Source organism: Dermochelys coriacea, chromosome 1 (assembly GCF_009764565.3).
Source record: "Dermochelys coriacea isolate rDerCor1 chromosome 1, rDerCor1.pri.v4, whole genome shotgun sequence".
In the NCBI taxonomy this organism is placed as follows: Eukaryota; Metazoa; Chordata; order Testudines; family Dermochelyidae; genus Dermochelys; species Dermochelys coriacea.
This window is the reverse complement of record NC_050068.2, coordinates 227,054,063-227,081,634: the sequence shown is the minus strand read 5'-3', so window position 1 is coordinate 227,081,634 and position 27,572 is coordinate 227,054,063. Positions and strand designations below refer to the sequence as shown.

At 41.8% G+C, this 27,572-nt stretch overlaps 1 protein-coding gene across 4 annotated transcripts in view; it reads left to right on the top strand.

Annotated features, from left to right (window-relative positions):
- The window catches only part of FBLN1 (fibulin 1), a 170,231-nt gene that overhangs the window by 39,246 nt on the left and 103,413 nt on the right, over positions 1 to 27,572 (top strand). For 2 of the 4 annotated variants that reach the window (XM_038387548.2, XM_038387549.2), the window contains exons 1-2: positions 3,934 to 4,079; positions 18,696 to 18,795. In XM_038387548.2, the coding sequence (XP_038243476.1) occupies positions 4,004 to 4,079; positions 18,696 to 18,795 (176 nt within the window). In that variant the 5' untranslated portion in view covers positions 3,934 to 4,003. Of the gene's footprint in view, positions 1 to 3,933; positions 4,080 to 18,695; positions 18,796 to 27,572 lie in introns of those variants that run through there. The other 2 variants (XM_043515253.1, XM_043515259.1) reach the window with 1 other exon arrangement.

The window sequence follows — 27,572 nt, the reverse complement described above, 5'->3', positions numbered from 1 at the left end:
GGGTATGTTTTTCATGTATTGAATTATTTATTTTTGTAATTCAAGTACACATCATTATGTATCTTTTCATAATAAGTCTTTTGGGAATGTAAAATGGGCAAGATTTTTTCCATCAGATTGTATAATGGCTTGTTGTAGTGGTGTTGCTCAGTAATGCTGAGCAGCTGTAAGTTATTTTTGTTCTAATATAGTAAAAATATCCTCATTAAACCATTTGTTTGTAAACAGTTTAAAAATACATAAAGGGATTACAGGGACCTTGCAAACAGATGGGAAAAAAAAAGATCAAATTTTGAGCCTAAGAATCTTTACAGTTATTCAAAACATTTCTCTCTCATAGGCCTTTATGTCCTACAGTAAGTACGAGCCTGATCCAGAGCTCACTGTAGTCAATGGAAGTCTTTCCATTGATTGCCATAGGCTACGGATCAGTCCCTAAGTGCACAGTTCAGGGTCACTAAGAAACTTGGGGTCAATAATTAGAAGCATATGTGCTTGGGGCCACTGAAACTGATTGCAGGTGACTGTGCCAATTTATGCTGGGAATGTCTATGAAAATTATTAGGATCATTCTAAAAGGAAAAGGAGAAAGTTATTAGTTGATCTCCAAATGACCATACCTGATGTGATGTTTTCAAGAAATATTACTTAAACCATTACATTAATTCTCTTCACTGCTGGTAAACAGATTGTAGTGGAAGGGAGCAAAATATTTTCCACATATGTTTAGAAGGGAAGGCAACTATTTAATATATTACTTTGCAATTTAATGAAACAGTTTTTTCTCCATCACACAGTGAGGAAAGGATAATAGATTCCAGATATAAAAAGCACGCTTGCCAATTTGTATTGTACTGAACTCTTCCCAAATGATCTGTAAAATAATTTTGTAACTAGGTAAGTGAACACACCTACCAATGCAAAAAATTACTTCCAGTTCTTATCCATGATGGGGTTGCGACATAATATTTGCCACCTGGGCTTGTTTTGGGCAGCGGACAACTGGCCAGTTGCAGTGGCCAAAGCTCACCAGTGCAGAAATGTTTTACATGTAGTCACAATGGGAAATTGCTGAGATTTGGAGCTTGTCTATGTGCAGAGTTGCACCAGTTTAATTGTGGGCTTTTCTACCCGTGGAGTTAGGGTTAACCAAAGCTATCTGTGGACACTTTTTTTTTTTTCTGGAATAAGAGTGCCCTGTATGTATCTAGCTTAGGTTATAGAATCATAAAAGATTGCGATTGAAAGAAACCTCGGGAGGTCATCTAGTCCAACCCCCAGCTCAAAGCTGGACCAACCCCAACTAAATCATCCCAGGCAGAGCTTTGTCGAGCTGGGCCTTAACCTCTAAGGATAGAGATTTCACCACCCTTCTAATGAAATAGTTTTTCCTAATATTCAACCTAGACCTCCCCCACTGCAACTGGAGACCATTGCTCCGTGTTCTATCATCTGCCCCCGCTTTGATAGCCTAGCTCCATCCCCTTTGGAACCTTCCCTTCAGATAGTTGAAGACTTCTATCAAATCCCCCCTCACTCTTCTCCTCTTCAGACTAAATAAGCCCAGTACCCTCAGCCTTTCCTCATAAGTCATGTACCCCAGCCCCCTAATCATTCTGTTGCCCTCCATTGGACTCTCTCCATTTTGCCCACATCCTTTCTATAGTGGGGGGGTCCAAAACTGGACACAATACTCCAGCTGTGGCCTCACCAGTGCCAAATAGAGGGGAATAATCACTTCCCTCTATCTGCTGGTAATGCTCCTATTAATCCAGCCCAATATTCTGTTAGCCATCTTGGCAACAAGGGCACACTGTTGACTTGTATCCAGTTTCTCATCCACTGTAATCCTTGGGTCCTTTTCTGCAGAACTGCCACTTAGCCAGGAATTGAAATAAGTGTCCACACATGGAGTTAATCAGAGAGAACTCTATTTGTAGACAAGCCATTAATGTTTGATTTTAAAACTGATTTAGGGCTTGTCTACACAAGAAAGTTAATTTAGAATAAAGTAGAATGTAAATGTAAAGCAGATTAACTTTCTTGTTTAACTCCATGCATGGATTAAATTAATGTGGAATACAGCACTCTTATTCCAGAATAAAGGCATCCACACACAGAATTAATCAGGAATAACTCCCATGTAGACAAGCCCTTAGTCAAACCAGTGCAAATGGCTGTGTGGACACACTTATTTTGATTTATACCAAGTTTATTTCAGTTTAGTTCAAGTCAATTAGGAGCAGGTTTTAGGTAAAATAAAATAAGCCACTATTGAACCGAAACAAGTTCCCGCATAGGGGCTTGCACTGCTTGAATTCAACTGGTATGAGGTGTAGACAAGGCTTTGTATGATCCTAGTCAGTTGCCCCCTGCAGCCCTTCCAACATGTAAAGGGCTTCTGCTTGTCTACGCTGCAAGTTTCCAATCCAACTGCTGTTAAAATCAGTGGGAGTTAGACTGGGACCTAAAAGAAGAGATGAAGAGAGAAGGAAGACGGGGGGAGGGGGAAAGGAAGAGGTAATTGGGGAGGAAAAAAGGTAGATATGGGTATGAGGGAAATAAGAGAAATACAAAGCTTTTGCAAGACATAAACTCAGAAAGAAGGATGGAGAGACAATGACAGGAGGAGGGAAGGAAGAAACAACCTGGATACTTGTAAACATTGGCATCTGAAATGCTTTCTGCTCAGGGACATGACGGTCACTACATTTTGAGGAAAGGGCTACATTCTGAATGCCTTACACTGGCCAGCACTTACTAATGCAGATAGTCCCACTTAATGAGGGTATTTGTCTAAGTGCTTATTAGTGTACATATGGGGTTCACAACCTGGCCTAAACCTGTATTTTAATCACATAGAATAAAATAATGCGTACCCCCAGCTGCGTTGTGATACAAGGAGAGTGAATCTAGATCCACTCCCAGGGCCCAATCTCAGGACCACTGACTTTCAGCTATTTATGTAAGGAAAGTTTGGTCAGGCTTAAGTGTTTGCAGGCGCGGGGCCAAAGTGCGTGGGAGGGCAACCTCTTCCCTACATGTTTCCATGTGCCATTAGCTCTCAAGTAACATTTACCCCCCAGGATATCGTAAAATCCTGGCAGCAACCCTGATGCATTCAATCAACCCTAGAAAGAAAAGGAGTACTTGTGGCACCTTAGAGACTAACAAATTTATTAGAGCATAAGCTTTCGTGAGCCACAGCTCACTTCATCGGATGCATCAACCCTAGATCTTCCTTTGACCAAAGATCACAGTGTTTTTGTGTCCTGTTTAAACAAGATAAGGAGACCTTTTACAGCTAGCAGGGGTCTGTCCCAGCCCTGACCAGTTTTATTGTAAATAAGACGGTCGCCGTGATTGTTTCCAATGAGCTTCACTGAAACTTTGGAAAACATCACTGGTGCTTTTGCTATTTTAAATCCTCCTCGTTCACAACAGTGTGATTTGGAGGCAGATCTGTAGAAAGAAGAGGAAAAAAGTCTCCGGAGGGTTAACCCTCCTCCTTCCCCCGCCGCCGCCGGCCCAGGTGGTTTTCTTGGCTGTGTCTGCATTTCGCTTTGTTGGCGGGTTTCGCCCGCACGTGGCGTCCAGAGAATTTGCTGCGTGCCCTTCCAACCAAACAGCTGGCCCCTGGGCTCCTACTCAGTGCCTGCGAAGTTTCCCGAGCTTGCGAAGCTGGGGGAGAAGAGAAGCGGGTCCCCGCACCAGCAGGGGCTCTGCCTCCGGGCGACCGCGGCGGCTCTGCTGCGCTCAGCGCCGGCGGGCGGGCTCATTCGAAGGGCGGGCAGCGAACTCCCTCGCCGGGAAGCCCGCTGGGAGGAGTGGGGGGCGGCGGCTTCCCAACCGGTCTCAGGCGGCTGCGGGGCGACCACGAGAAGCAGCGGCAGCGAAAAGGGGAGCGGCGGGGGCGGGGGGGGGGCAGGGAAGCCGGCTGGGCGGCGCAGGAGAGCCGAGCCCCCGCTTCGCTCCGCGTTCTCTGCCCTTCCCGGAGCTGCTGATGGAGAATCTGCGCGGGACCCGGCTGCTGCAGCTGCTCCTACCCCTCAGCTTGGTCCCTTTGCTGGCGGGGCAAGGTAGGTCCGAGCCGGCCGGACACCCGCGCCGGGGCATGAGGCGCCTGGGCCCCGGAGTCCGCACCAGGGGGCCGCGGGGAAGCTGGTCCCTGCCGCGCCCGGCCTGGCCACGGGTCGCCCGGGGAGGCGGGAAACCTTGGCCCCAGGGCACGTCCTGGCGGCCCCCGGGGAAAGGTCCCTGAAGGACGGGAGGCTGAAAGGAGACGCGGGTTCTGTTTGAAGCCATGTAACCCTGGCTCCTGTTCGGAGCCCATCGCCCCAAGGAGTGGGACGGACTCGCGGGGTTCTGTTTTTTGAAGAATGACTCTGGCTACATTTCTTCGGGGCGTTTAAAGGGGGGGGGGGCAGTGAAACAGCTATGGAGTTCCTCCTGGCCTGCCCGTGGAAACGCAGTTGAGAAGTGCTGAGCCCCCGCAGCTCCTGGAGCCTGAGGGATTTCCCTACAACCCCCCCCCCCCCTTGGCCAACAGTTACATCCCATGTTGCCCTCCAGGGTGGCGAATTTAGTTGTTTTCCACCCCCCCCCCCGTAAATTCCAATATCCCCTCTAATTTCAATCCCGGGGGAAGGTGAGTTTCGAGGGCATTCAGTACCTTGCAGTACTGTGCCCTGAATCAGTGGTTCTCAACCTGTGCCGACTACTGTACCCCTTTCAGGAGCTGAGGCTGAGGGCTGCCTGCCCACCCTAGGAGCTGAAGCGTGCAACTTAGCTGTGGCATGAGGCCCTAGGCAATTGCCCTGTTCGCCACCCCCTAACGCTGGCCCTAGATTGGTGACCCTCCTAAACTTGTCCTGCGATATCCCCCCCCCCCCCGGGGGCTCATGACCCCAGGTTGAGAACCACAGCCCTAAATCACAGGTTTCAGAGTAGCAGCCGTGTTAGTCTGTATTCGCAAAAAGAAAAGGAGGACTTGTGGCACCTTAGAGACTAACAAATTTATTTGAGCATAAGCTTTCGTGAGCTACAGCTCACTTCATCGGATGCATTAATGAATGACTTGGCATTGCTATTTACATATGTTGGGTGGTCACTGATGTCTGGGCCCACCTACATTGAAAATCAGCATTACAATGAATTGTGAAATTGTGTCTTGGTTAGAATCGAGGCTTTCTTGCTTGATATGTTTTAAACTCTAGTCTTCTCCAATAAAGGTCAGGCACAGCAACTTCTGGACTATTTAAAGCCTGAAACATCATAGGTTTTACTTACACTGAGATCAGCACCCTCTGAAAAGGGAACAGGTTTCAGAGTACTCCTTTTCTTTTTTTGAAAAGGGAACAAACGTACATTGACATTCAGTAAATGAGAGTGGTTTGATTTAATACAAAAATGTTTATTTTAAAATGAATTCTCATGAAAGATGACTGATTGAATTAACTGACAACTAAATGACAAAAGATGAATGACTTCAAGTCAATACCTTACAGAAGAAGGGCTCTAATTTGGTTCAGTTCAATGGAGAATTCCGAAGGGGTGTGAAGGTGGCAAAGTGGTTACTTTATATGTAATAATGGCCAGTTCTTCGCAACAATACAAAGAAATGATATGAGTATTTATATTACAAGCAACACCAAGAGTCCCCATTCAGAATCGGGATTTCATTATGATAGGTGCTGTACAAACACATGCAAAGACGTCATCCCTGGCCAATAAAATGTATAATCAAATAATGATAGATAAAAACCCATGAAGCAAATTATCAGTTACTATCGCAATATATTGGGTTTGCCAGTTCTCTTGTAGCACAGCACTTGTCACAGTCAGCAATTCATATAGATTTTACTTTTTAAAAAAGACAGGTAATTAGCCATTTCTTCCCTACTTCTTAGGGGGGGAGAGAAGAGGGGGAAAAAGTGAGGAAAGCAATATCTACTGCGAAAATCCAAAGATAGCAGTTACTTTTTCCGTTTGTTCTGACAACAGAACACAATTTTTTAAAGGTTTCGGAGTAGCAGCCGTGTTAGTCTGTATTCGCAAAAAGAAAAGGAGTACTTGTGGCACCTTAGAGACTAACAAATTTATTTGAGCATAAACTTTCGTGAGTTTCAGCTCACTTCATCGGAGCTCACGAAAGCTTATGCTCAAATACATTTGTTAGTCTCTAAGGTGCCACAAGTACTCCTTTTCTTTTTACAATTTTTTAAAAACATGCTTTTGATGTATTCTACTGGCTATTGAGAATCATTAAAAATATTATGCATAACTTATAAAATGTTTACTAATTTCACATTATGACTTCATTGCACATTTTACCTCAACTACTGAATTTATATTTCTGATTACTGGTATATTTTTCTAAGTGTTTCTGTAAGTACAGTGTATGCTCAAGATTATCAGAAATGGGTCCCTCATATTTGGCTTCTAACTCTATATTTGGGCATCTAAATCCATCATCTGATTTTAAAAAATGCTTTGACTTCATTGATAGCTCCTGGGTGCTAAACACTTCTGAAAATCAGAACATAGGATTTAGGTGCCTAAACTGGGACTGAAGGTCCTTCCATTGAACACTCATTTTGGAAATCTTGATCTTAATTCAGCTAAGAGATTGTTCTAAAACTTAATAAATATAAACATTAAATAAGGTCCTTTTTATGAATTTCTCTGCAGCAATATCTGTTTCTGCAGGCCAATGGACCAGTTAGGGTGGTTTTTTTTTTTACATAAATAGCTTTAATGTACACTAATAATTACGTTACTAATACAACTGCATCTTCTCTATATATGGGCAGTCAACATCAAGAGCAAGGACCTGTTACTGTCACTTCTCTTAATTGTTATTCTTTGTTGGTGTTTGTGTGTGTGCTATCAAATGTAATGCAACTTCTCATAACTAAAAAGAAAAGGAGTATTGTGGCACCTTAGAGACTAACAAATTTATTTGAGCATAAGCTTTCGTGAGCTACAGCTCACTTCATCGGATGCTCCCATCCTGCAAAGACAAGAAGGCACCCACTTCAACATGGCTTGATCTTCGTGTGTAAGCATGTGCATAAATCTTTGCAAAATTGGAGACCGTATAAAGTTTAGAAACTCTATAATCGTGACTAAGATTTTTACAGAAAGTACCATATATTATTTGTAACTTACAGCTTACTCTGTTTGAAACCACTGCTCACTGAATAAAATGGATTATGTGCTTACATGATTGTGTCAAGTCCGTGAATGAGCAGTTCATCAGGCTGGGTCTTTGGTATGTCTTGGTATTACACACAGATAATGTAGCATAACTCAATATCTGGAAATGTCTAGTCAGTGTGAGCTTATAGTTTGTAATAAAAGAAATTCCACTGACTTTTTGTGGATTGAGTTTCATTTATTTTAAGATGTACTTTTTTCAGTAGTAAATCTTATACGAGTTGTTTGGGGGAAGTAGAAGTCGTAAAGGACTGATGAGGGCTATGTCTATACTGCTCTGCAGTTCAGACTATGGGGGCATGAATAACAGTGTGCACCATAGTGTTGGGCTGTAACTCCCCCACGTGGTTACTGTGGGTATGAACTAAAAGGTTCCTAGAGCACATTAACAGAGTCCTGTTTGAAGAGGACAATGCTAATGCAAACTAGGAACCTTTTACTTCATGCACAAAGTATCCACATGGAGGTATTACTGTGCGGCACTTTGGTGTGCATTGCTATTCATGACCCCATAGTCTGAAGAGCGGGGTAGTGTAGACATAGCCCTAAATCTGTGTTTTCTTATCTTAATTTGGGGGTGAAATGGTGCTCTTACAAATCCCTAAAAGTTATTTTATAAACACTATAATTCTAAAATGATTGCAGTCTTCAAAGTACAGTTTTCAAATGAATTTTCAATTTTTATTAGCTTTTTTAAATCAAACCTGACATCTTATTGTAAGCAGGGGAATAGCAACATGGCAAACTCTTGTTTTTCATTTGTAAAATTAAAATTCAATATGGCTGTGAAATCCAAGATGAAAATCCATATCGAGTTACTGCAATATATTTGTACTTTGTTAGATTTTAGGCATAACTTGATAACAGGTTGATGGATATTTATTTATTTGCTTTAGCCAGTAACTGCAAGTTTCATATTAGGTTCACGTGTGTTTTTAATAAATACTCCTGTTCTGTTCTACAACATCTGTATTAATAATTTCTAAAATAAAATATGGGTCTTTGCTTTACATAGAAAACTAGGCTGTGGGCTGTATGAAGAGTCAAAAAGAAATTTAAACTTCATACAGTGGATATGTGATCTCAATAGAGGGATTCAAAGAGGAAGGTGACGTGGTCAGATCCTAGATGAGGAACACCGTTTTAAAATCCATGTTATGTATGGACCAAAGGGGAATAAAGTAGATATAGAGAAGGTCAGAGGAGGAAGTTGTAATCAAAATGAAAAATAGTCAGGACATGAGCAAGAGTTTTAGCTGTGGGGAGAAAATGGAAAGTTCATATCTTCAAGATATGGAGAAATGAACTGTGGGATGTGCACATGGTCTGGACATGCTAAAAGAAAAATGAATCCTGGTTTAAGGTTGTGTTGCTGAAAGTAATGGAAATTGGGACAAGCAGAGAAGGTTTAGGAGGAAAAATAAGTGGCTTTATTTTTGCTGTGCTAAGTGTAAGCTGTCAGTGAGGCATCCAGGAGGAAATGTCAGACACCCAGACTGAAATATAGATGGGTGGAAGAAGATGTGAAGTAAAATAATCACCATGGATATATTTGCAATCATGTGAGTGAATAAAGTAGCTCAGGGATAAAATATATGGAGAAAAGAGGAGGGGGCCAGAACCTTTTGGAAACCATCCAAAGGACCAAAAAAAAAAAGGGGGGGGGGTGAGAAGGATCCACAAAAGGAAACTCTGAAAGAATGATCAGAGGCAGTAGGAAAAACAGTGGAGGTTGGTGCCGTGAAAACTGAAGGAAGGGAAGGGAGTGACCAAAAGTGCTGAAAGCAGCAAAGAGATCAAGAAGGATGGGAAAGAATTATAGGTTGTAAGTTTTTGCTAGAAAAAAAATGTCTTAGAAACTTTTGTCAGAGCAATTTCAGTGAAGAAGAGGGGAGGAGGTCAAGGCAGCATTTGTAAAGGTCATGTTCTGTGTCTTTACGGGAGAAGGGAAGAAGGAATATAAGTAGGGCCCTACCAAATTCACTGTACATTTTGGTCAATTTCACGGTTGTAAGTTTTAAAAAATAAATCTTGAAATGTACTCATATTTAAATCTGTAATTTCACAGTGTTGTAATTGTAAGGGTCCTGACCCAAAAAGGACTTCTGGGGGGCGGGTCGCAAGGTGTGTGTGTGTGGGGCGGGGGTGGGGTTTGTGGTACTGCTACTTTTACTTTGCGCTGCTGCTGGCAGCAACATTGCCTTTGGAGCTGGGCAGCCAGGGAGTGGCGGCTGCTGGCCGGGAACTCAGCTCTGAAGGCAGAGCCGCAACCAGCAGCAGAGCAGAAGTAAGGATGGCATGGTCTGGTATTGCCACCCTTACTTCTGCGCTGCTACCTTCAGAGCTGGGCCCTCAGTCAGCAGCTGCCACTCTCCAGCTGCCCATCTCTGAAGGCAGCGGCGCAGAAGTAAGGGTGGCATGGTATGGTGTTGCCACCCTTATTTCTGCACTGCTGTTGGTGGGGTGCTGCCTTCAGAGGTGGGAACCTGGCCAACATCCGCCACTCTGACCATCCCAGCTCTGAAGGTAGTCCAGAAGTAAGGGTGGCAATATCATGACACCCCAAAATAATCTTGACATCCCTGCAAATCCTTTGGGTCAGGATCCTCAATTTGAGAAATGCTGGTCTCCCCCTTGAAATCTGTATAGTATAGGGTAGAAGCACACAAAAGACTAGATTTCACAGGGGGAGACCAGATTTCATGGTCTGTGATGCATTATTCATGGCGGTGAATTTGGTAGGACCCTAAATGTAAGGGGAAATGTGTACCGGTGGCATACTCATTTGCCACACAGGGCAATGAATCCACTTGAACAATACACCAACACACTTCAAGGACAGCTATGATAAGAGTTGTCTTTAGTCAATGCAACATAGTAATATGGGAAGCATTTTGAATTCAACTCTAGCGTCTGATAAATTTGCTCATCCAGAAAAGGGTTTATGTCCCTATTGATGTAGCTCAGAATTTAGCAGGACTTCCATAGATTCAGACATTTACAAAATGTAACCCCCTTGCCTTGCTTTCACGTGAGAGATCTGTCTGTTCTTTGTGCTTTACAAAGGTTACTTTAGAATCTTTAAAAGTTCTCCCTATATTATTTTTATTTCCAGTGAAATTCTTCTGTGGATTCCAAAGAGCTGTTGTTGGGTCTCAACAACAAGTCATTGAACAAGCATCGCTTACAAAATTCTTGGTACTTACTTTGCAAATATAGGGTCTATAGGAGAATCTATTATTTTTTATTTTTGTGTTACCAAGGAGCCTATAGGTACATTTACACTGAACCCTTTCCCCCATCACCATGTGATAGCAACTGACTTGAACTTATGGGGCTTGTGCTACAGGGCTAAAAATAGCAGTGTAGACGTTCCCATTCCGACTGGAGCCTGAACTCTGAGACCCACCCTGATTGCCAGGTCTCCGAGCTCAGGCTCCAGCCTGAGTGAGACTGTCTAAATAGCTATTTTTACCCGCTTAGCCTGATCCCCGTGAATCTGAGCCAGTTGACCTGGGCTCTGAGCCTCTCTGCCACAGATAGTAGTTTTTTTGTTTTGTTTGTTTTTTTGCAGTGTAGCTATATCCTTGGGGTATGTCTACGCTGCAGTAAAACACCCCTGGCTGGCCCATGTCCACTGACTTGTGCTGCAAGGCTATAAAATTGCAGTGTAGACGTTTAGGCTCGGGGACTCTTTCCCCCCCCCCCCCCCCCCACAGGATCTCAGGTTATGTCTACACAGCCACCCACGACTGGCCTGTGTGACCAGCTTGGGCTCGGATTGTGGGACTGTTTCATTGTGATGTAGACTTCCGGGCTCGGGCTGGACCCTGGGCTTTAGGACCCTGTAGGGTGGGAGAGTCCGAGAGCCCAGGCTCCAGTCTGAGCCTGAAAGTTTACACAGCAGTGAAACAGCCCCATGAGCCCAAGTCAGAACTCAGGCCAACTGCATGTTTTTCTTTGCTGTGTAGACATACCCTCCGAGCTCGGGCTCCAGCCCAAGCCCAGTCATCTACACTGCAATTTAATAGCTCCACGGCCTGGGCTCTACAAGCCTGACTCTGCTGACATGGGCCAACCGTGGGTGTTTTATTGCACTGTAGATGTACCCTTAATCATGGATTAGGATCCCTATTGTGCTAGGCACTGTACAAATACAGAACACACAGATAGTCCCTGCCCCAATGACCTTACAATTTAAGTAAAAACTAGTGTATCCAACTGTTGGTTTGGCTTTTGCACAGGTCTTTTCCTTACTTCACAATCAATTTACTGTTTCCTAGTCAATGAGATGACCTAATGGACAAGAACTCCTCTGGGTGTGTCTGGTCTGGTCTTTGCTCCTCTCCTTTGGGCTAGTTTCACTGGAAGCTGGGCATCATATCTAAGCCTGATTGAGGTGATATTAGGTTAGCGTTTGTATAGTGTTTAAGGTTCTCTATAATTCTTAATTCATTGTCATAATCAGGAGTGCATTGCTATACTCTTAAAAAAAAGACAAATTAATGTGCTGATTTCTTTTATTGAGTTAAAGGAGAACCAAATTCTACATTTCTTCAATGGGGGCGGGGAGTGGAAGTTAACACATTTATTCTTCAAATTATCCATGTCTACTGAGAGAAAAAGCTCATTTTGATCCACTGGCCTGAGTCATTGATACAGACTATTTTCTGAGAACCTGATAATTTGTCTATATAACTTTGGGAGATGCTATTGAGTTCTGAGCTAAATGTCTTAAAACATTCAAAGATGTCACAGACAATGAAACTTTAAATTTCATGTTATCTGGTATCATTCAGCAAAATAAAAGTGGGGAGATAGATCAGAGCAAGATAATGGCAGAGTAACAATGTGATTTTAATATAACTGAATTGAATGGTACAGTCTCAGATAAGGGGGAAAATATTAATAATTTGAAAAATTCAGCTAGAGCCACATATTAGTGTCACATACAAAGTACCTTAAGTATATGTGGAAATTGTTCTTATTTAACCAAAATCTCCCTATTGACTCTTCACAGAATACTGAATACTAAATCCCAGTGCTGGCATTTCCTTCACACTGCTGTCTAAGTTTATTGCTGCTTCTTACTTGAACTTAGTAATAGAGAAGAGGACCTGATGCAGCAAGGGTGTTTTTATATCAGCACCCAAATAACTAATATATATATATATACACTCTCTCTCTCTCTCTCTCTCTCTCTGGCTGCCATGTTAAAATATATGTAAAATTATGTATTTTAACAATATTTATCTTTTTATGAAGCTTACTTGGAGTCATTCAACACTACAGTGACATGCTGTAGAACTATTACAAGTAATACAGCAGTATAAAATACAAACATCATGGACTTTCCAAAGTTCAGACTCTTATCACAGACAAGATTCCAAATTCAGGTTCATGGGGTATTTTCACATCCCATTCCTTGGCAGAATAGTTATGAGAATTGGACATCAAATTTACTGTGGGGCAGACATAACTTGAAAGAGAGAGGGATGTAAAAGTTGCAGTTAAAAGGCAGCCAAAGTAGTAATTTTCTCCACAAAAAGAACCATCCATAGATCATTGGAACATAAATAAAATATAATCCATGTTATGCTCCTGTTTTATAAACCTCACTGGCACTTCCTAGCCCACATGCTTACTAGTTACTTGAATCCTGATCTGGTATCCCGTGAACTTTAACCGATCCACAGAATGTTTCTATCCAATTTTTTTAACATGGCAGCCATAGAATAACAAAACCTTAATTCACTCATTCCTTATCTCTCACTTCAACAAGATTCTTGCCGAAACAATTTTTACAATGTTACTTAATCTCTATATAACACAAAACATAGTTACTTCCTCTAACTAAAAACGTCTGTTTGTGCCTGATCCAAAGCCCATTGAAGTCAATTTGGATCATGGCCTTAATCCACACAAGCAGAACTGGTAACAGATGATTGCATAATAGCATCTTGCAAAGCCTGTTGATCAGAATACCTCTCAAGTTTAGAAAGGAGAAATCAATCTTTTGTTTTTAATTGAGAGGTGGAAAGTGATTTAGATGTTGTCATAAATATAAAGGGAAGGGTAAACACCTTTAAAATCCCTCCTGGCCAGACGAAAAACCCTTTCACCCTGTAAAGGGTTAAGAAGCTAGGATAACCTCGCTGGCACCTGGCCAAAATGACCAATGAGGAGACAAAGCTGGAGTGGGGGGGAGAAACAAAGGGTCTGGGTCTGTCTGGATGATGCTTTTGCCTGGGACAGAACAGGAATGAAGGCTTAGAATTTAGTAAGTAATCTCGCTAGATATGCGTTAGATTCTGATTCCTGTAAATGGCTGAGAAAATAAACTGTGCTGAATGGAATGTAGATTCCTTTTTTTGTATCTTTTTGTAACTTAATGTTTTGCCTAGAGGGATTCTCTATGTTTTGAATCTGATTACCCTGTAAGGTATTGACCATCCTGATTTTACAGAGGTGTTTCTTTTTACTTTTGGTGGCAGCAAAAGTCCAAGGGCAAAAGGTAAAATAGTTTGTACCTTGGGGAAGTTTTAACCTAAGCTGGTAAAAGTAAGCTTAGGAGGTTTTCATGCAGGTCCCCACATCTGTACCCTAGCGTTCAGAGTGGGGAACGAACCTTGACATGGTGGCAGAGTGGTGGGATTAACTGGAAATCATTTTGAGATCAATTTGAGATTTTTGAACCAGAAGCACAGATTTGAAAAGGAAAATTTTTTTTCCTTTGGACTGCTGGAAAGCAGGTTTTAAACTGAAAGCGGTTAGAGGGTGTTTTTTTTTTCTGTTTGGGGGCCAGAGCAGATAGAAAAGGGAATTGTCTTTTGTGAGCTGGAGTTTTCTCTGCCTAAAGGCAGGGTAGTTAACCTCCTGCAGGGAAATTCACAAGTCTTCACAGACCTGAAGTTGTTTTTTTTTTTTTATACCTAAGAGCAACTAGAGGAGTTTTCTGTTTATTTGCCTGGAGACAAAGGTGTTAGTTTTTGTTTTTTGTTTTTTTTTTTTTTAGGATTTTGATTTTTAGAACAAGAAGCACAGATCTTAAAAAGGATTTTTTTTTCCTTTGGGCTGCTGAAAAGCAGGCTTTTGGCTGAAAGCAGGTTTTTTTTTTCTCTGCTTTGGGGCCAGAGCAGAGACAAAAGGGAATTGTCTTTTGTTAGCTGGAGTTTTCTCTACCTAGAGGCAGAGTAGTTAACCTCCTGCAGGGAAATTCACCAGTCTTCACAGACCTGAAGAAGTTATTTTTTACCTAAGAGTAACTAGAGGGGTTTTCTGCCTATTTGTCTAGAGACAAAGGTGTTAGGTTTTTTTTTTTTTTTTTTTTAAGGATTTTTCTCTAGACTGACAATCACTATCAGAGAATATAGGTATCATATTACAGCACAGCAAAATTTTACAAGCCAAGCTTTTTTTGTTCATTTTATTTCTAACTCTCGGGTGTAAAGTTAGTTAAAAACAGAGGCAAAGATGACAGAAACCAAGACACAACACAAATTGGAGTTAGCCAGACTGGTGTCAGTGAAAGAGGCAGAAAAAGCCCTAGAAGCTGCCCCCAGGAGAGAAATGGAGGCAAAGGACAAAGAAATGGAGGCAGCGAAAGGGGCAGAGCAACACCGAGAGGCTGCTCACAGGAGAGCTATGGAGGCAAAGGAAAAAGAAATGGAGGAGAAGGAAAAAGAGAGAAAGCATGTGGAGGAGGAGAAGGAAAAAGAGAGGAAGCATGCACTGGAGATGGAGAAGACAAAGGCTCAGCAGAATATACCAACAAACCCTAGCAATCCTTCTCCAGGTACCACTTCCCATCCCAGAAAGTTCCCCACCTACAAGGCAGGCAATGATACTGAGGCCTTCTTAGAAAACTTAGAAAGGGCCTGCCTTGGGTACAGCATCTCTACAGACCAATACATGGTAGAGCTGAGGCCGCAGCTCAGTGGACCCTTAGCTGAGGTGGCGGCTGAAATGCCTAAGGAACACATGAACCAGTATGAACTGTTTAAAACCAAGGCGAGAGTCAGAATGGGACTAACACCCGAGCATTCCCATTGGCGGTTCAGAGCTCTGAGGTGGAAACAAGACGCGTCATTTACCCGACATGCCTAGCACATTGTGAAACATTGGGATGCCTGGATATCAGGAGCAAGTGTTAATTCTCCAGCAGATTTGCCCTTCCTAATGCAAATGGAGCAGTTCTTAGAGAGAGTTCCTGAGGAAATAGAAAGATACATCCTAGATGGGAAGCCCAAAACTGTAATCGAGGCAGGGGAGATTGGAGCCAAATGGGTGGAGGTGGCAGAAAAGAAAAAAACTGGTCGCAGTTGGAGCAGATACCAGAAGGGACAACCTCAGACCACACCTTACTACCAGGGGCAGCCCAAGCCACAACTACCCCCAAGCAACCGTCCAGAGACCTTATTGTCCCACCATACCGTTCTCTAGCAACCCACCCCTCCCCAGTGACCCGTCAGATGGACGATATTTTAAATGTAACGAGCCGGGGCATGTAAAGGCCAACTGCCTCAAGAACCCCAACAGATTACCGTTCATTGCACCGGAATCACACCAGAGGTCCTCTGGCCCAGATAGCCTCGGAGCAGAGGGAAACTGTGAGTGTGGGCGGGAAGAAGGTCGCCGCATAGAGGGATACCGGAGCACAAGTGTCGGCTATCCATGCTTCCTTAGTGGACCCCAATTTAATCAACCCAGAGATCCAAATGATGATTCAACTCTTCAAGTCCAACTCCTTCAATTTGCCTACAGCCAAGTTGCCTGTCCAGTACAAGGGCTGGTCAGGAACGTGGACTTTTGAAGTCTATGATGATTATCCCATCCCCATGCTGTTGGGGGAAAACTTGGCCAATCGTGTGAAGCTAGCCAAGAGGGTGGGAATAGTCACCCGCAGCCAGGCTAAACCAGCCATCACGCCTAGCTCTGTTCTGGAAACTTCTACCAGGACCCGGTCAGAGGTGATGGACCCGGTCCCCAGGCCAATGTGTGCAACAGCAGTAGTGGATCCAGTCCCAGAGACCCAGACAGAGCAAGTCCCAGAACCGGAATTGGCGGAACAACCAACACCAGACCCATTGCCCACACTGAACCCAGTACTTGCAACCCCAACACCAGAGGGCCCCACAGAACCTGAACTGACAGCAGCCGATAACCCTATCCAAGAGGCTCAGCCGGAGCCTGAACCCCAACATAGTGCACCAGCGGAGAGCGGTTCACAGTCAACGGAAACAGCCCCATCCCTTACATTGCTTCCAGAGGGACCAAGCCTAGGTCCACAATCTAATGAGCAACTGATGTCTCCAGGATCAAGGGAATAGTTCCAGACCGAATAGGAAGCAGATGAAAGCCTCCAGAGAGCTTGGATGGCGGCACGGAGCAACCCACCACCTCTCAGCTCTTCTAATCGATCCAGAGAATTAAAGGTTTGTCAGTTTACAGCCCAGGGAGGAGATGACGCTGAGTGGCCTGAAGGTGTCTACTATGAAGGGAAAAGTGCTGGTGGCATGGAAGAGGTGAACCTCTCCATGACTCTTGGGCGTATGCAGCAACAGCAGATCCAGGAGCTGTGCACTAGCTACGCACTGACATTCTTAGCCACCCCAGGACTGATTGAAAGGGCATACCACTCCATTGACACAGGTAATGCTCATCCAATTAAAGTTCAACCTTACCGGGTGTCTCCTCAAGCTAAAACTGCTATAAAACGGGAGATCCAGGATATGTTACAGATGGGTGTAATCTGCCCCTCTGGCAGTGCGTGGGCATCTCCAGTGGTTCTAGTTCCCAAACCAGATGAGGAGATACGTTTTTGCGTGGACTACCGTAAGCTAAATGCTGTAACTCGCCCAGATAACTATCTAATGCCATACACAGATGAACTATTAGAGAAACTGGGACGGGCCCAGTTCATCTCTACCTTGGACTTAACAAAGGGGTACTGAGGTACCCCTAGATGAATCCACCAAGGAAAGGTCAGCCTTCACCACCCATGTCGGGCTGTATGAATTTAGTGTACTCCCTTTCGGGCTGCAGAATGCACCCGCCACCTTCCAAAGACTTGTAGATGGTCTCCTGGTGGGATTAGGAAAATATGCAGTCGCTTACATTGACGACGTGGCCATATTTTCAGATTCCTGGGCAGAACACCTGTAACATCTACAAAAAGTCTTCGAGTGCATAAGGGAGGCATGACTAACTGTTAAGGCTAAGAAGTGTCAAATAGGCCTAAACAGAGTGACTTACCTTGGACACCAGGTGAGTCAAGGAACTATCAACCCCCTCCAGGCCAAACTGGATGCTATCCAAAAGTGGCCTGTCCCCAAGTCAAAGAAACAGGTTCAATCCTTCTTAGGCTTGGCCAGTTATTACAGACGATTTGTACCGTAATACAGCCAAATCCCTGCCCCACTGACAGACCTAACCAAAAAGAAGCAGCCAAATGCTGTTCAGTGGACCGAAGAGTGTCAGCAGGCCTTTAACCAGCTTAAAGCGACACTCATGTCTGACCCTGTGCTAAGGGCCCCAGACTTTGACAAACCGTTCCTACTAACCACCAATGCGTTCGAGCGTGGTGTGGGAGCAGTTTTAATGCAGGAAGGACTGGATCAAGAATTCCACCCTGTAGTGTTTCTCAGCAAGTAGCTGTCTGAGAAGGAAAGCAACTGGTTAGTCAGTGAAAAAGAAAGTTCTGTCCATCTGTTCCATCCAGTATTCAGTGCTCCATCTTGCTTTTGGTGGGAAATGGCCCACGGCGTGCTGGGAGCTGCAGTCCCTGTCCTACATCTTCATATTAAAGGATAAGGGTATCTACAGTCTGCTCTGTTTAAGGATAATTAGCTGCAGCAGTTGGGCTCAGGACAAGCTGCTAATATATCCTACCATGTGGGCTGCAGAGAGGAGCCAGTAAGAGACTTCAGGAGGACATTCAGAGAACTTTTTTCAATTTTGATTGGACTTTTTCTGCCCTTTGTTAATTGGCTCCAATCCTTGCCCTTCCTCACATTCTCTTCACCTCACTTTCATTTCACAGTTACCCCTCTTAGCCCCACCTATCCGGTCCCCTTTACTCCCCCAGCCCCAAATAATCGTGGAACTAACATGACATTTGCTACCATCACATTGTCCACTCAGCTTGTGTGTTCTCCTCCTTCCCCTACCCTCTGCCTTTCTTGTCTACTTAGATCGTCAGCTCTTTGTGGCAGAAACCATCTACAACTGTCTGTCCAGCACCTGGCACAATGAGGCCCCACTCTTGGTTGGCACTACCATAATAAACATGTTAAATATAATTAAAATACAACCCCTCATTTGGGCAGCCCTATCTATTGCATATGTGTGCCATTTCAACCTTACCCAGGGTGCACAGGGAATAAGTAATTGGCTGTCAAATGTAGTAATTACTAGCAGACTCGACACTGTTAAAGGTCCTATGAAATATTCTGATTTTTTTTTGTTCATTTCTATAGAAAATTCAGTGGAAAAATGCTGCAACAGTGGTAATGAATGGGCAAGTCAAAAAAGACACTGCAGTTCTCTGCCATTTATTTCTGAATCCAAAGAATGCAGGTATGTTATTACTTAATGTTGATTGTGAAAAATGATGGTGACTGGCATTAGAGGTGGTTTGAAAAATGAAAAATTGCTTTTGAAAGTTTTTGACCATAAAGTTTTGGTTTCCAAGAGGAATTTTCAATCCAATAATAATATTTCAATAATATTATTTTGAAATAATATTTCAAAAACCTACTTTTAAACATTTTCTTATAGTCTTCCAACTTTTTCCAATTGAAAAATATTTTAAAAAAGTAGAAATAAGGTTCTCACACAGATTTTCTCACATTTTTAATCCCTCCCCACCACTTTTTCCAGTGGGTTTAAAAAAAAAAAAAAAAAAGTGGGGCGAGGAGGAGGGAACAGAGGTTTTGTTTGTTTGTTTGTTTTTTTAAAGGGAGGAAAAAGAGAAACAAACCTCTGATAATCCAGAAGTTTTAAATGGAAAATTTTAAATTCTTTTGGCTTCCAAAAACCGAGGAGGAAATGACATTTTTAAAATTGAAATTTAAAAAAATTGTTTCGAATTTTCCTGTCAGAAAGCCAAAAAATAGGGACTGAAACTTCATTTTCCTGTGGAAAAAATTTTCGGATTTAAAAAAAAAATTAACCAGTTTTAGCAGGTGTCATAATGAGAGAAAAGGCAAACCAGGAAAGAGATTTTGATGATAAAAAAATTGGATTAGGACTCAGGAAAACTTTGGTGCAGCCAGGAACTGAACCCAATTTTTGCAGTTACGTAGTCTCTCTGCGCCTGGAGATACATCTGTTAGAGTTTGTGAGGTGCACAGACACTGGTGATGGAGAGAGGAGGGCAAATGTCTAGGCAGATTGAAATCTGTATGTCAACAGAAGACTGGGAAGTTTGCAGAATTCTTGATGTATAGCTTGTTCTGGAATTGTTTCTTGTATTATGGAGAAAATGTTTGTGGCTGTATTGGTATACAAGAAGTATATTTAACACTTTGCTAAGATGGAATGCACTCAGCTAATCAGAGAACATGGATATGTGCAGTTAATCATATTATGGTAGTCTTCTGTAACTACAGTATAAAATTTCTGCACTCTGGTTTGCTGATACCATTTAAATTCACTGTTCACTTTCTCACAGCAAATATGGCCATTCCAGTCCTAGTACAATTAGCTGGAGGATGCTAGCTATGAATGTGTTCACTTTTACAAAAAGAATAGCAAATGTAAGTAGACGGCCTGCACCATGTCCCAACCAGAGAGAAAGTAAGAGATGGGAATTCAGCACCTGCACTGTCTGTTCTTGTTTCGTGTTAGTCTATATTCGCAAAAAGAAAAGGAGTACTTGTGGCACCTTAGAGACTAACAAATTTATTTGAGCATAAGCTTTCGTGAGCTACAGCTCACTTCATCAGATGCATTTTGTCATGTACAAACCTCTTTAAACTCTTTGAACCAGTTGCTGTTGCCATTATTCATGTTAAGTAGCATTGTTCTCTTCAGGTAGGAGCTATTTGTGAAGCAAAGCCCTACAGCAGGTAAGGATAGACTCTGGCCGTTTATGGCCTATGGAGTTTTTCTGTGCAGCCCACAGCTAGTCTCATTTAAAGTATGAAGGCACGATACATAGAGAAGAAGAAAACTTAAAGCTCCTAGTATGCAGCAGTCCATCTTCATCTGAGCAGCAAGCTTTTAGTTTCATGGCAATTTTTTGAGTAAGATTTTTGTTAATATCTTTTAAATAATGAAACATATATGGGCCAGAGCCTCAGCTGATGTAAATTGGTGTTGCTTCATTGGCTTCAATGTAGCTATACTGATTTATGCCAGCTGAGGATCTGGCTCAATGACAATGGAAATTCTTGGATACCAGTCAGGCAGGGACAGTAGCCAATATATATAATTAGTATCTTTTACCCAATTTCTCCAGTGTAGTCAGCGCAAGGAGACTTCTGTATTTCCTATTTAGTTCTATATTTGGTTATATGCATAAGTAAGAGGGTACTAATAATAGTATAAGAAAAGCTAAAATTCCTGAGAATAAGAAGGTCTGACTTGTTTTGGCTATGGTTTTGTATGTATAAAAATAGTCTCTGAGTGTAAGGATGAATAGATCTGCCAATTCTATTGATATTAAGAGTGCACTATTTCCTATTATGTGATCCAAAGAATGAAGCAATGAACTTTAAAAATACTATCAACATTTAATGTATGTGGTGTTTATACTGAACCTTGTAGATATTAGAGGTGTTAGATTTTCTCTGGCATCAATATTTTATGTTAGTTTTGCCATTAAACCAATGTGTAACACTTAAATTGTGGATCTGAGAATAATAGGGTTGGTAGTTTGAAAGGCAGCTTCTAAAAAGATCTTATTTTTCTCCATTTAAAGCACATCACCCTGCCTTCTTCTCTCATTTCAAATGAATTGCTTAGTGCTTTAAACTTATGTAATTGTAGAAGTGTTGGATTGATCTTTGTTTGGGAAAGAATGTCTTTTGCAGTCATGTCTGTCTGTTGTTTCTGACTTTTTTCGTTTATATTGGCATAAAAAGCAGCCTCTTACGCACAAGAATTGACAGATAGGACTTAAATCCCAATTTAGGAAATACTTGAAGAGTGAAAAGAATTATAGACAAAACATAGACAGGAAAAACAGGAAACCAAGTTTATTGAACAACTTGGAAGCAAGAGTGTTTCTGATTTAAGGATCATTTGATTGATGTGAGCTGAGAGTCTTATGAATAGTAAAAAGAAAAGGAGTACTTGTGGCACCTTAGAGACTAACAAATTTATTAGAGCATAAGCTTTCGTGAGCTACAGCTCACTTCATCGGATGCATTATGAATAGTAATTTATCTTTTGAATATTGTAATTTTAGAGGGAGACCCTTAAAACTTCATAGGAAAGGTTAAAAGTGTACTTAACTATAAGTATATCTGACTTGTGTATATACAGAAAGAGTCTAAGCATCTAAAATACTGTATTATGATAAACAGACACTGTATATTGCAGTCTCAATAAATAACACACTAACTTTTGAAGTGCAGTCCTACTGAAAAGTCACTATGTAAAAATGGCATCCTTACCCATATATTTTATTGACAATAATAAATTATAGTACTTTTTATTCCGGTTACCACTCCATCACTAATACAGTAGCAAGACACTCAGCTGGATTGTTTTCTTATGTCACTTCATAAGCAAAATGTTAAGGGCCAAAATCTGCTCTTCATTACATCTGTGCAACCCTAGTCTAAACAGTTGGGTTACACAGATATAATTGGGGCCAAAATGTGAAGTTAGGGAGCCTAATTTGTCTCTCATTTATACCAGTGTAAGTCTACTGACTTCAGTGCAGTTACTCCTGATATGTACAGGTGTGAATGAGAGCTCAGCTCCTATTTTCAAAAGAGCTCAGCTCCTATTTAGGCACCTAAATACATGTCACAGTTGGAGCTGCTGGGTGCTGAGCACTTCTGAAAAACTGTCATAAATTATGTGACTTAAAGACAACTGAGCTCTTTTCATGCCGAAGGAACTCCGCTTGACTTCCAAATTACAGGTTGAGTTTGCAGGGCAGGCAGTTAGACAAGAATAAAACACCTTGTAAGGTGAGCAGATTTGATCAGGAAGTCCTAGAGACAACATAACAATGGATTCAGTCTGCCACTTTTACAGTCACAAAGTAGAACTATGCTACAAGGACTCTTTTTAGTATTGAAAAGTCTGGATGTGAGCAGGTGCCTTTCCCAATCTATTTTATTCAGTATATTGTTTTTATTGTCCCCTTCCTGGGCTTTGGCTCGATTAACAAAGAAACAAATAACAATATAACAAAGGCTCAAGCTCAGTCCTCCTCCTAGAAGGACTATCCCTGGAGTTCCTGCCTTAGGACTGCTCAGCCCACACCCTAGGTAGTACTCTTTTTCTGCTCCCATCTCTCTTTATCTGAATCTGGTGTGGCAGCCGAATCATCTTAACCCTTTTGCTGCAGGCCAACACTTACTAATAGGAGATGGAGGGAGATATTCCATGCAAATTCTGCTAGCCTATTATGTACCTTGCTTCCTAGAGCCAGCCCCAGGGAATGATCTCTGGATTCATTTCTAGTCTATGCAACACCCTTTGGGATCTAACTCCAAAAGATGCCTCTGGTTGCCAGAGGACTTGCCATCCATACTAACTCCTTTTCCATGAGTCTGAGCACATGTCATGAGCTGGAGCCCAGGTTAGATTGAAAAGGTACTCAATCTTGCTCCACAATAACTAGCCTGGGCAGCAAGTAGGCCGCCTGACCTCAGAGCTGGTCTTTCTGATCTCTCTACTTGTAGAAGGGTTCTATCTCAGGATAGATTTGGCATCCTGATGGATGCAGGTGACCTATTTGGCCTCTGCTGCCCAATTGTAGTCAGGATGTTCCAAGTCTCCTGCATACCGTGATGCCACTAGAATGGCCACCATTTCCCCCCCCATAAACTACTACATTTCACTGTGTCATAATACTTCCCAAAGCAACAAGATTTTTGCATATGTCCCCTATGACTAGCTATGCAAATAACTTTTTTTTTTTTTTTTTTTTTGGTTCTCAGGTCATTCCAAAAACAAAAAATTGTTTTGCTTAGAGCAAAACATTTTGTTCAACCTGAAACAACACATTTTGTTTAGTTTTTGAGCTTTCTAACACATTTCTAATATTTTTAAAATAAAATTTAAATGAATTATCAGAACAAAAAATGTGTGTTAGGCAATATCAAAATGATCTAATGTTTCAATATTTTTGGAATTTTTATACATGGTTTTGTTTTTTGTTTTTTTATTGAAACAATTTGGCGAATTTGACATGAATTTGCAACTTGATTTTGGTCAACCCAAATCTGCATTTATTTGGTGGAGGCGGGGAAAAAAGTTTTGGACAAAAATTCTACCTGTGCTGTCAGTACAAACAGATAATAGGCCTAGAGTTTGGGTGAGCAGGCTTTTTGACCACCTTCCTTCTGCCCACTGATCCTTTTCCCCAGGACATTTTCTAACATTGCAAATCCACACTAGCTTCACACAGGTGCCATTTATTTTTGAAAATTGGCCTGCCCAAGAAATGTCTCCTTCTTCCTACGCAAAGGGCATTAGAGGTGAGATTCAGTTCTGGACCAATAATAATTTGTGTATTATTCATTATTTTAGATAACAGAATATAATGCCCATTTGGAGCTAGAATTGGGAAATAATGCTATTTATTTGTATTATGATAGCACCTAGGAATGTCAATCACAGATCAGGATCCTTGTGCTAGGTGCTGTACAAACACAGAACAAAAAGACAGTCTCTGCCCCAAAGAGCTTACAATATAAGACAAGAGACAACACGTAGATACAGATTGAAGAACACAAGGGAACAATGAAACACAAAGAAGTCAGCATGATGGTAGTGGTCACAACACACCAGATGCCTAACTATTTTATATAAAACTTTATAATTTTAGATGATTCCAGTACTGGAAGGGTCTGACATGTCATACTTTAAAGTTGTGACACTTTTATGTTTAGAACATTTGGGGTCATTTTTGAAGATGTTCCATGTTTTAACTTTTCTTCTGTGCCTGCTCATGAAACGCAGGGCCCCTCCGGCTTGTGGCATTGGAGTCTAAAGGATTTTAAAAAAACAAGTCTCAAAGATATGTTTAAAACTCTAAAAAAATTCCTTGGCTAGTTTTTCATTAACATGTGGTATATTCAGAATGCATGATCATGTGCCATGCTGAAAAGATTTTATCAGTACTCATTTGGGGTGACTGGTGTAATTCACTCATGGCTTCCTATCTTGTGAGTAATGTGCCCATCCCAAACTCAGGTTGATAAAACATTTATATCCCACTATGCCATCAAGATTTTTTTCTCTCTAATAAATGGTATGATCATAGTTTCCCTTTTAATGCTCATAAAACATCTTTCTTAATAAGCAGATGATCCCAAGCCACTAAGTTCAGGTCTGGATCAAAATTGATAAAGTTTGATGCTGTTTGGATCTAGGATTTAGGTTTGGGTCCATCTCTAATATATTTTTTTTGACAGGTGATCAAGAAGCATGTATCTCTCTGGGGCACCCTTTTTGGTGGTAGCCTGGAATCGGTGTTCACAGTGGTCCTATCAGGTGTCCTGGCTTACAGCCAAGTCACTAAGCAAATTGTAGCTCAGGTCTCCTTGATTAGGGGTGAGGTGGGGTGCAGAGGAGATGAACAGCCAGTGGATCAGGCCTTCTGGCTTTAGACTAAAAGCTGAAAACCATCTGTAGCTCAGGCCTCTTGCCTGAGGGCTAAGCAAATAAGCAGTTAATGGGTCAGGCCTTCTCGGTTAGGGCTGAACACGCAAGCAGTCTGTGGCTCATCCAGCTGTGAGTGCAGGGTAGTGGGGCCCAAGCCCACCCTGCGCCACCAGGTCCCAGCTCAGGGCCCTAGAAGCAAAGGGTGATCCCATAACAAGGTTGGCGGGGAACTGTGGGGTTGCTGCCTTGCCTCTTAGCAACACAGCTGAGTCAATGTCTCGGTTCCCTGGGCTACTTCCTATCATTGTTGTTGGCTCACTCTCCACTTCCTCTTTGAGTCTCTCCATCATCTGAGGCAGTGGCTGGCCTTCTCTCCAGGCTGGTTTAGGGGAGTCATCACTGGGCATCACAGCCAGTCATGGGCTCTCTTGGCAATTTGGCTCCCTGGGAAGGACATCTGGATCCTTCCTTGGTCTGGCTCCAACTGAGCTGCAGGGCTCTACTCTTTTATGTTTCCTGCTTGGCCACCACACTTCCTGCAAGGGGGAAGGGGCAGGGTTAATTGAGCCCAACATGGTGAGTTAAACCCCTTTGTGCCAGAATGAGACCATTCCACCTCATTACACTCTTGTTGCTGAGACATTTTACATTATGAATGTACAGAGCAAGACCTGTAATAATTTTTATTCAACATATATGCCAGTCTTTCTACAATCATGCATGTTACACAATAATCTTTGAACTGATTAGAGGGATGACAGAAGGACTAAAGCCAGAGAAATGCTTTTGTTTCAAAAGTCTGTTTAATTTGAGAACATAGCTTGTCTCTGCAAAGCACTTCTTTGAGTGGAATCATTTTATTTCTAGTCTTAATGATTGACTCAAAGATAAAATCTCCAATTCTTCACATGAATAGCACAAAAGTGGTTTCAAGGTACTCTAATAAGTCAAGGGAGAGGGGAGTAAGGTAATGAGGGTTTTTTTTTCTGGGTTAAACTAGACTGGCACCAACTGAAGAAATTGTATTACGACCAGCGCTAAATGTTAATGCTTTTATGGAAAGAAATGAAAGGAAATAAGAGCTCACCAGAGGTAATTAGAAAATCCATGCTGGTTTAAGAGTGCACCTCTGGGGAGGATAATCAAGAAGATGAAAGGATTCTGGGGGTATAGCTGGTTAGTAAATGAACCTGCAAGTTTTTCACTATAAAGTTGTTCTGTGAAAATCAGTAAGCAGGTTAAATTTTAACATTAAGTAAAACCACATGATTCTGGTTCCTCACAGATCTATTAATCTAATGTCCGGTACTTATTTAACTAATTTAAGATATTTCAGCTGTTTGGGCTTTCATGAGTTGGGTGTTCTATGCTGTTCCAAATATTACTGAAATTTATTTAAATCTACTCCCCAAATTATTTTACATTTTCAGCAAAATTTGTCTGTGAGCATAAGGATAAAGAGGGATTTCAGGGATTTCAAACAACTGTTGCCCTTTAATTGATTATATTCTGATTAATGAGTTATTAAAAAGTTTTTCATGTTTTCAGAAATATCTGTCTCCAAAATAGTTTTTTAAAAAAGTCTAAAGCATAAGTTTGTTTCATTGGTGATACACCGATGAAATGTGATAAAATCCACTATAAATCAGAGACTTATGTGACTCTGATATATCCTCAGTGAAAGTCAATTCTGTAGCTATGTACTCTTAGCATTTCCACATTTAAGGTTTGGGATCCAAGTAAAATTCAGCATATACAACAAAACTGTAAATTGAACTTAACAACGTTCTTGTACAATGTGGTTACTGAAAAACAGAACGTTTCTGATGAAGTTGAAGAGGTGACTATTTTGGTAGTCGGTTGAAGTAGTATGCTCAGTTCATCTAAAGAATAACGGAAAACTATTTATCTTATTTTTTCAGGCCTGATCTTGTAAGCCATCCATATGCTACTGAATCAATAAGAATGCTGAATATGGAGTATTTGCAGGTTTTGCTCATAGGGGCTGGGTATTGTATAAACATAGGAGGAGACAGTCTCAGTCCCAAAAGTCTAAAGATCTGTTGACTTTCCTATATAGTGTTGCCATAAATATAAAGGGAAGGGTAAACACCTTTAAAATCCCTCCTGGCCAGAGGAAAAACCCTTTCACCTGTAAAGGGTTAAGAAGCTAGGATAACCTCGCTGGCACCTGACCACAATGACCAATGAGGAGACAAAATACTTTCAAAGCTGGAGGGGGGGGGGAAAGAAAGGGTCTGGGTCTGTCTGGGTGAGGCTTTTGCCAGGGACAGAACAGGAATGGAGTCTTAGAACTTAGTAAGTAATCTAGCTAGATATGCGTTAGGTTATGATTTCTTTAAATGGCTGAGAAAATAAGCTGTGCTGAATAGAATGGATGTTCCTGTTTTTGTGTCTTTTTGTAACTTAAGGTTTTGCCTAGAGGGATTCTCTATGTTTTGAATCTAATTACCTTGTAAGGTATTTACCATCCTGATTTTACAGAGGTGATTCTTTTTACCTTTTCTTCTATTAAAATTCTTCTTTTAAGAAAACTGAAT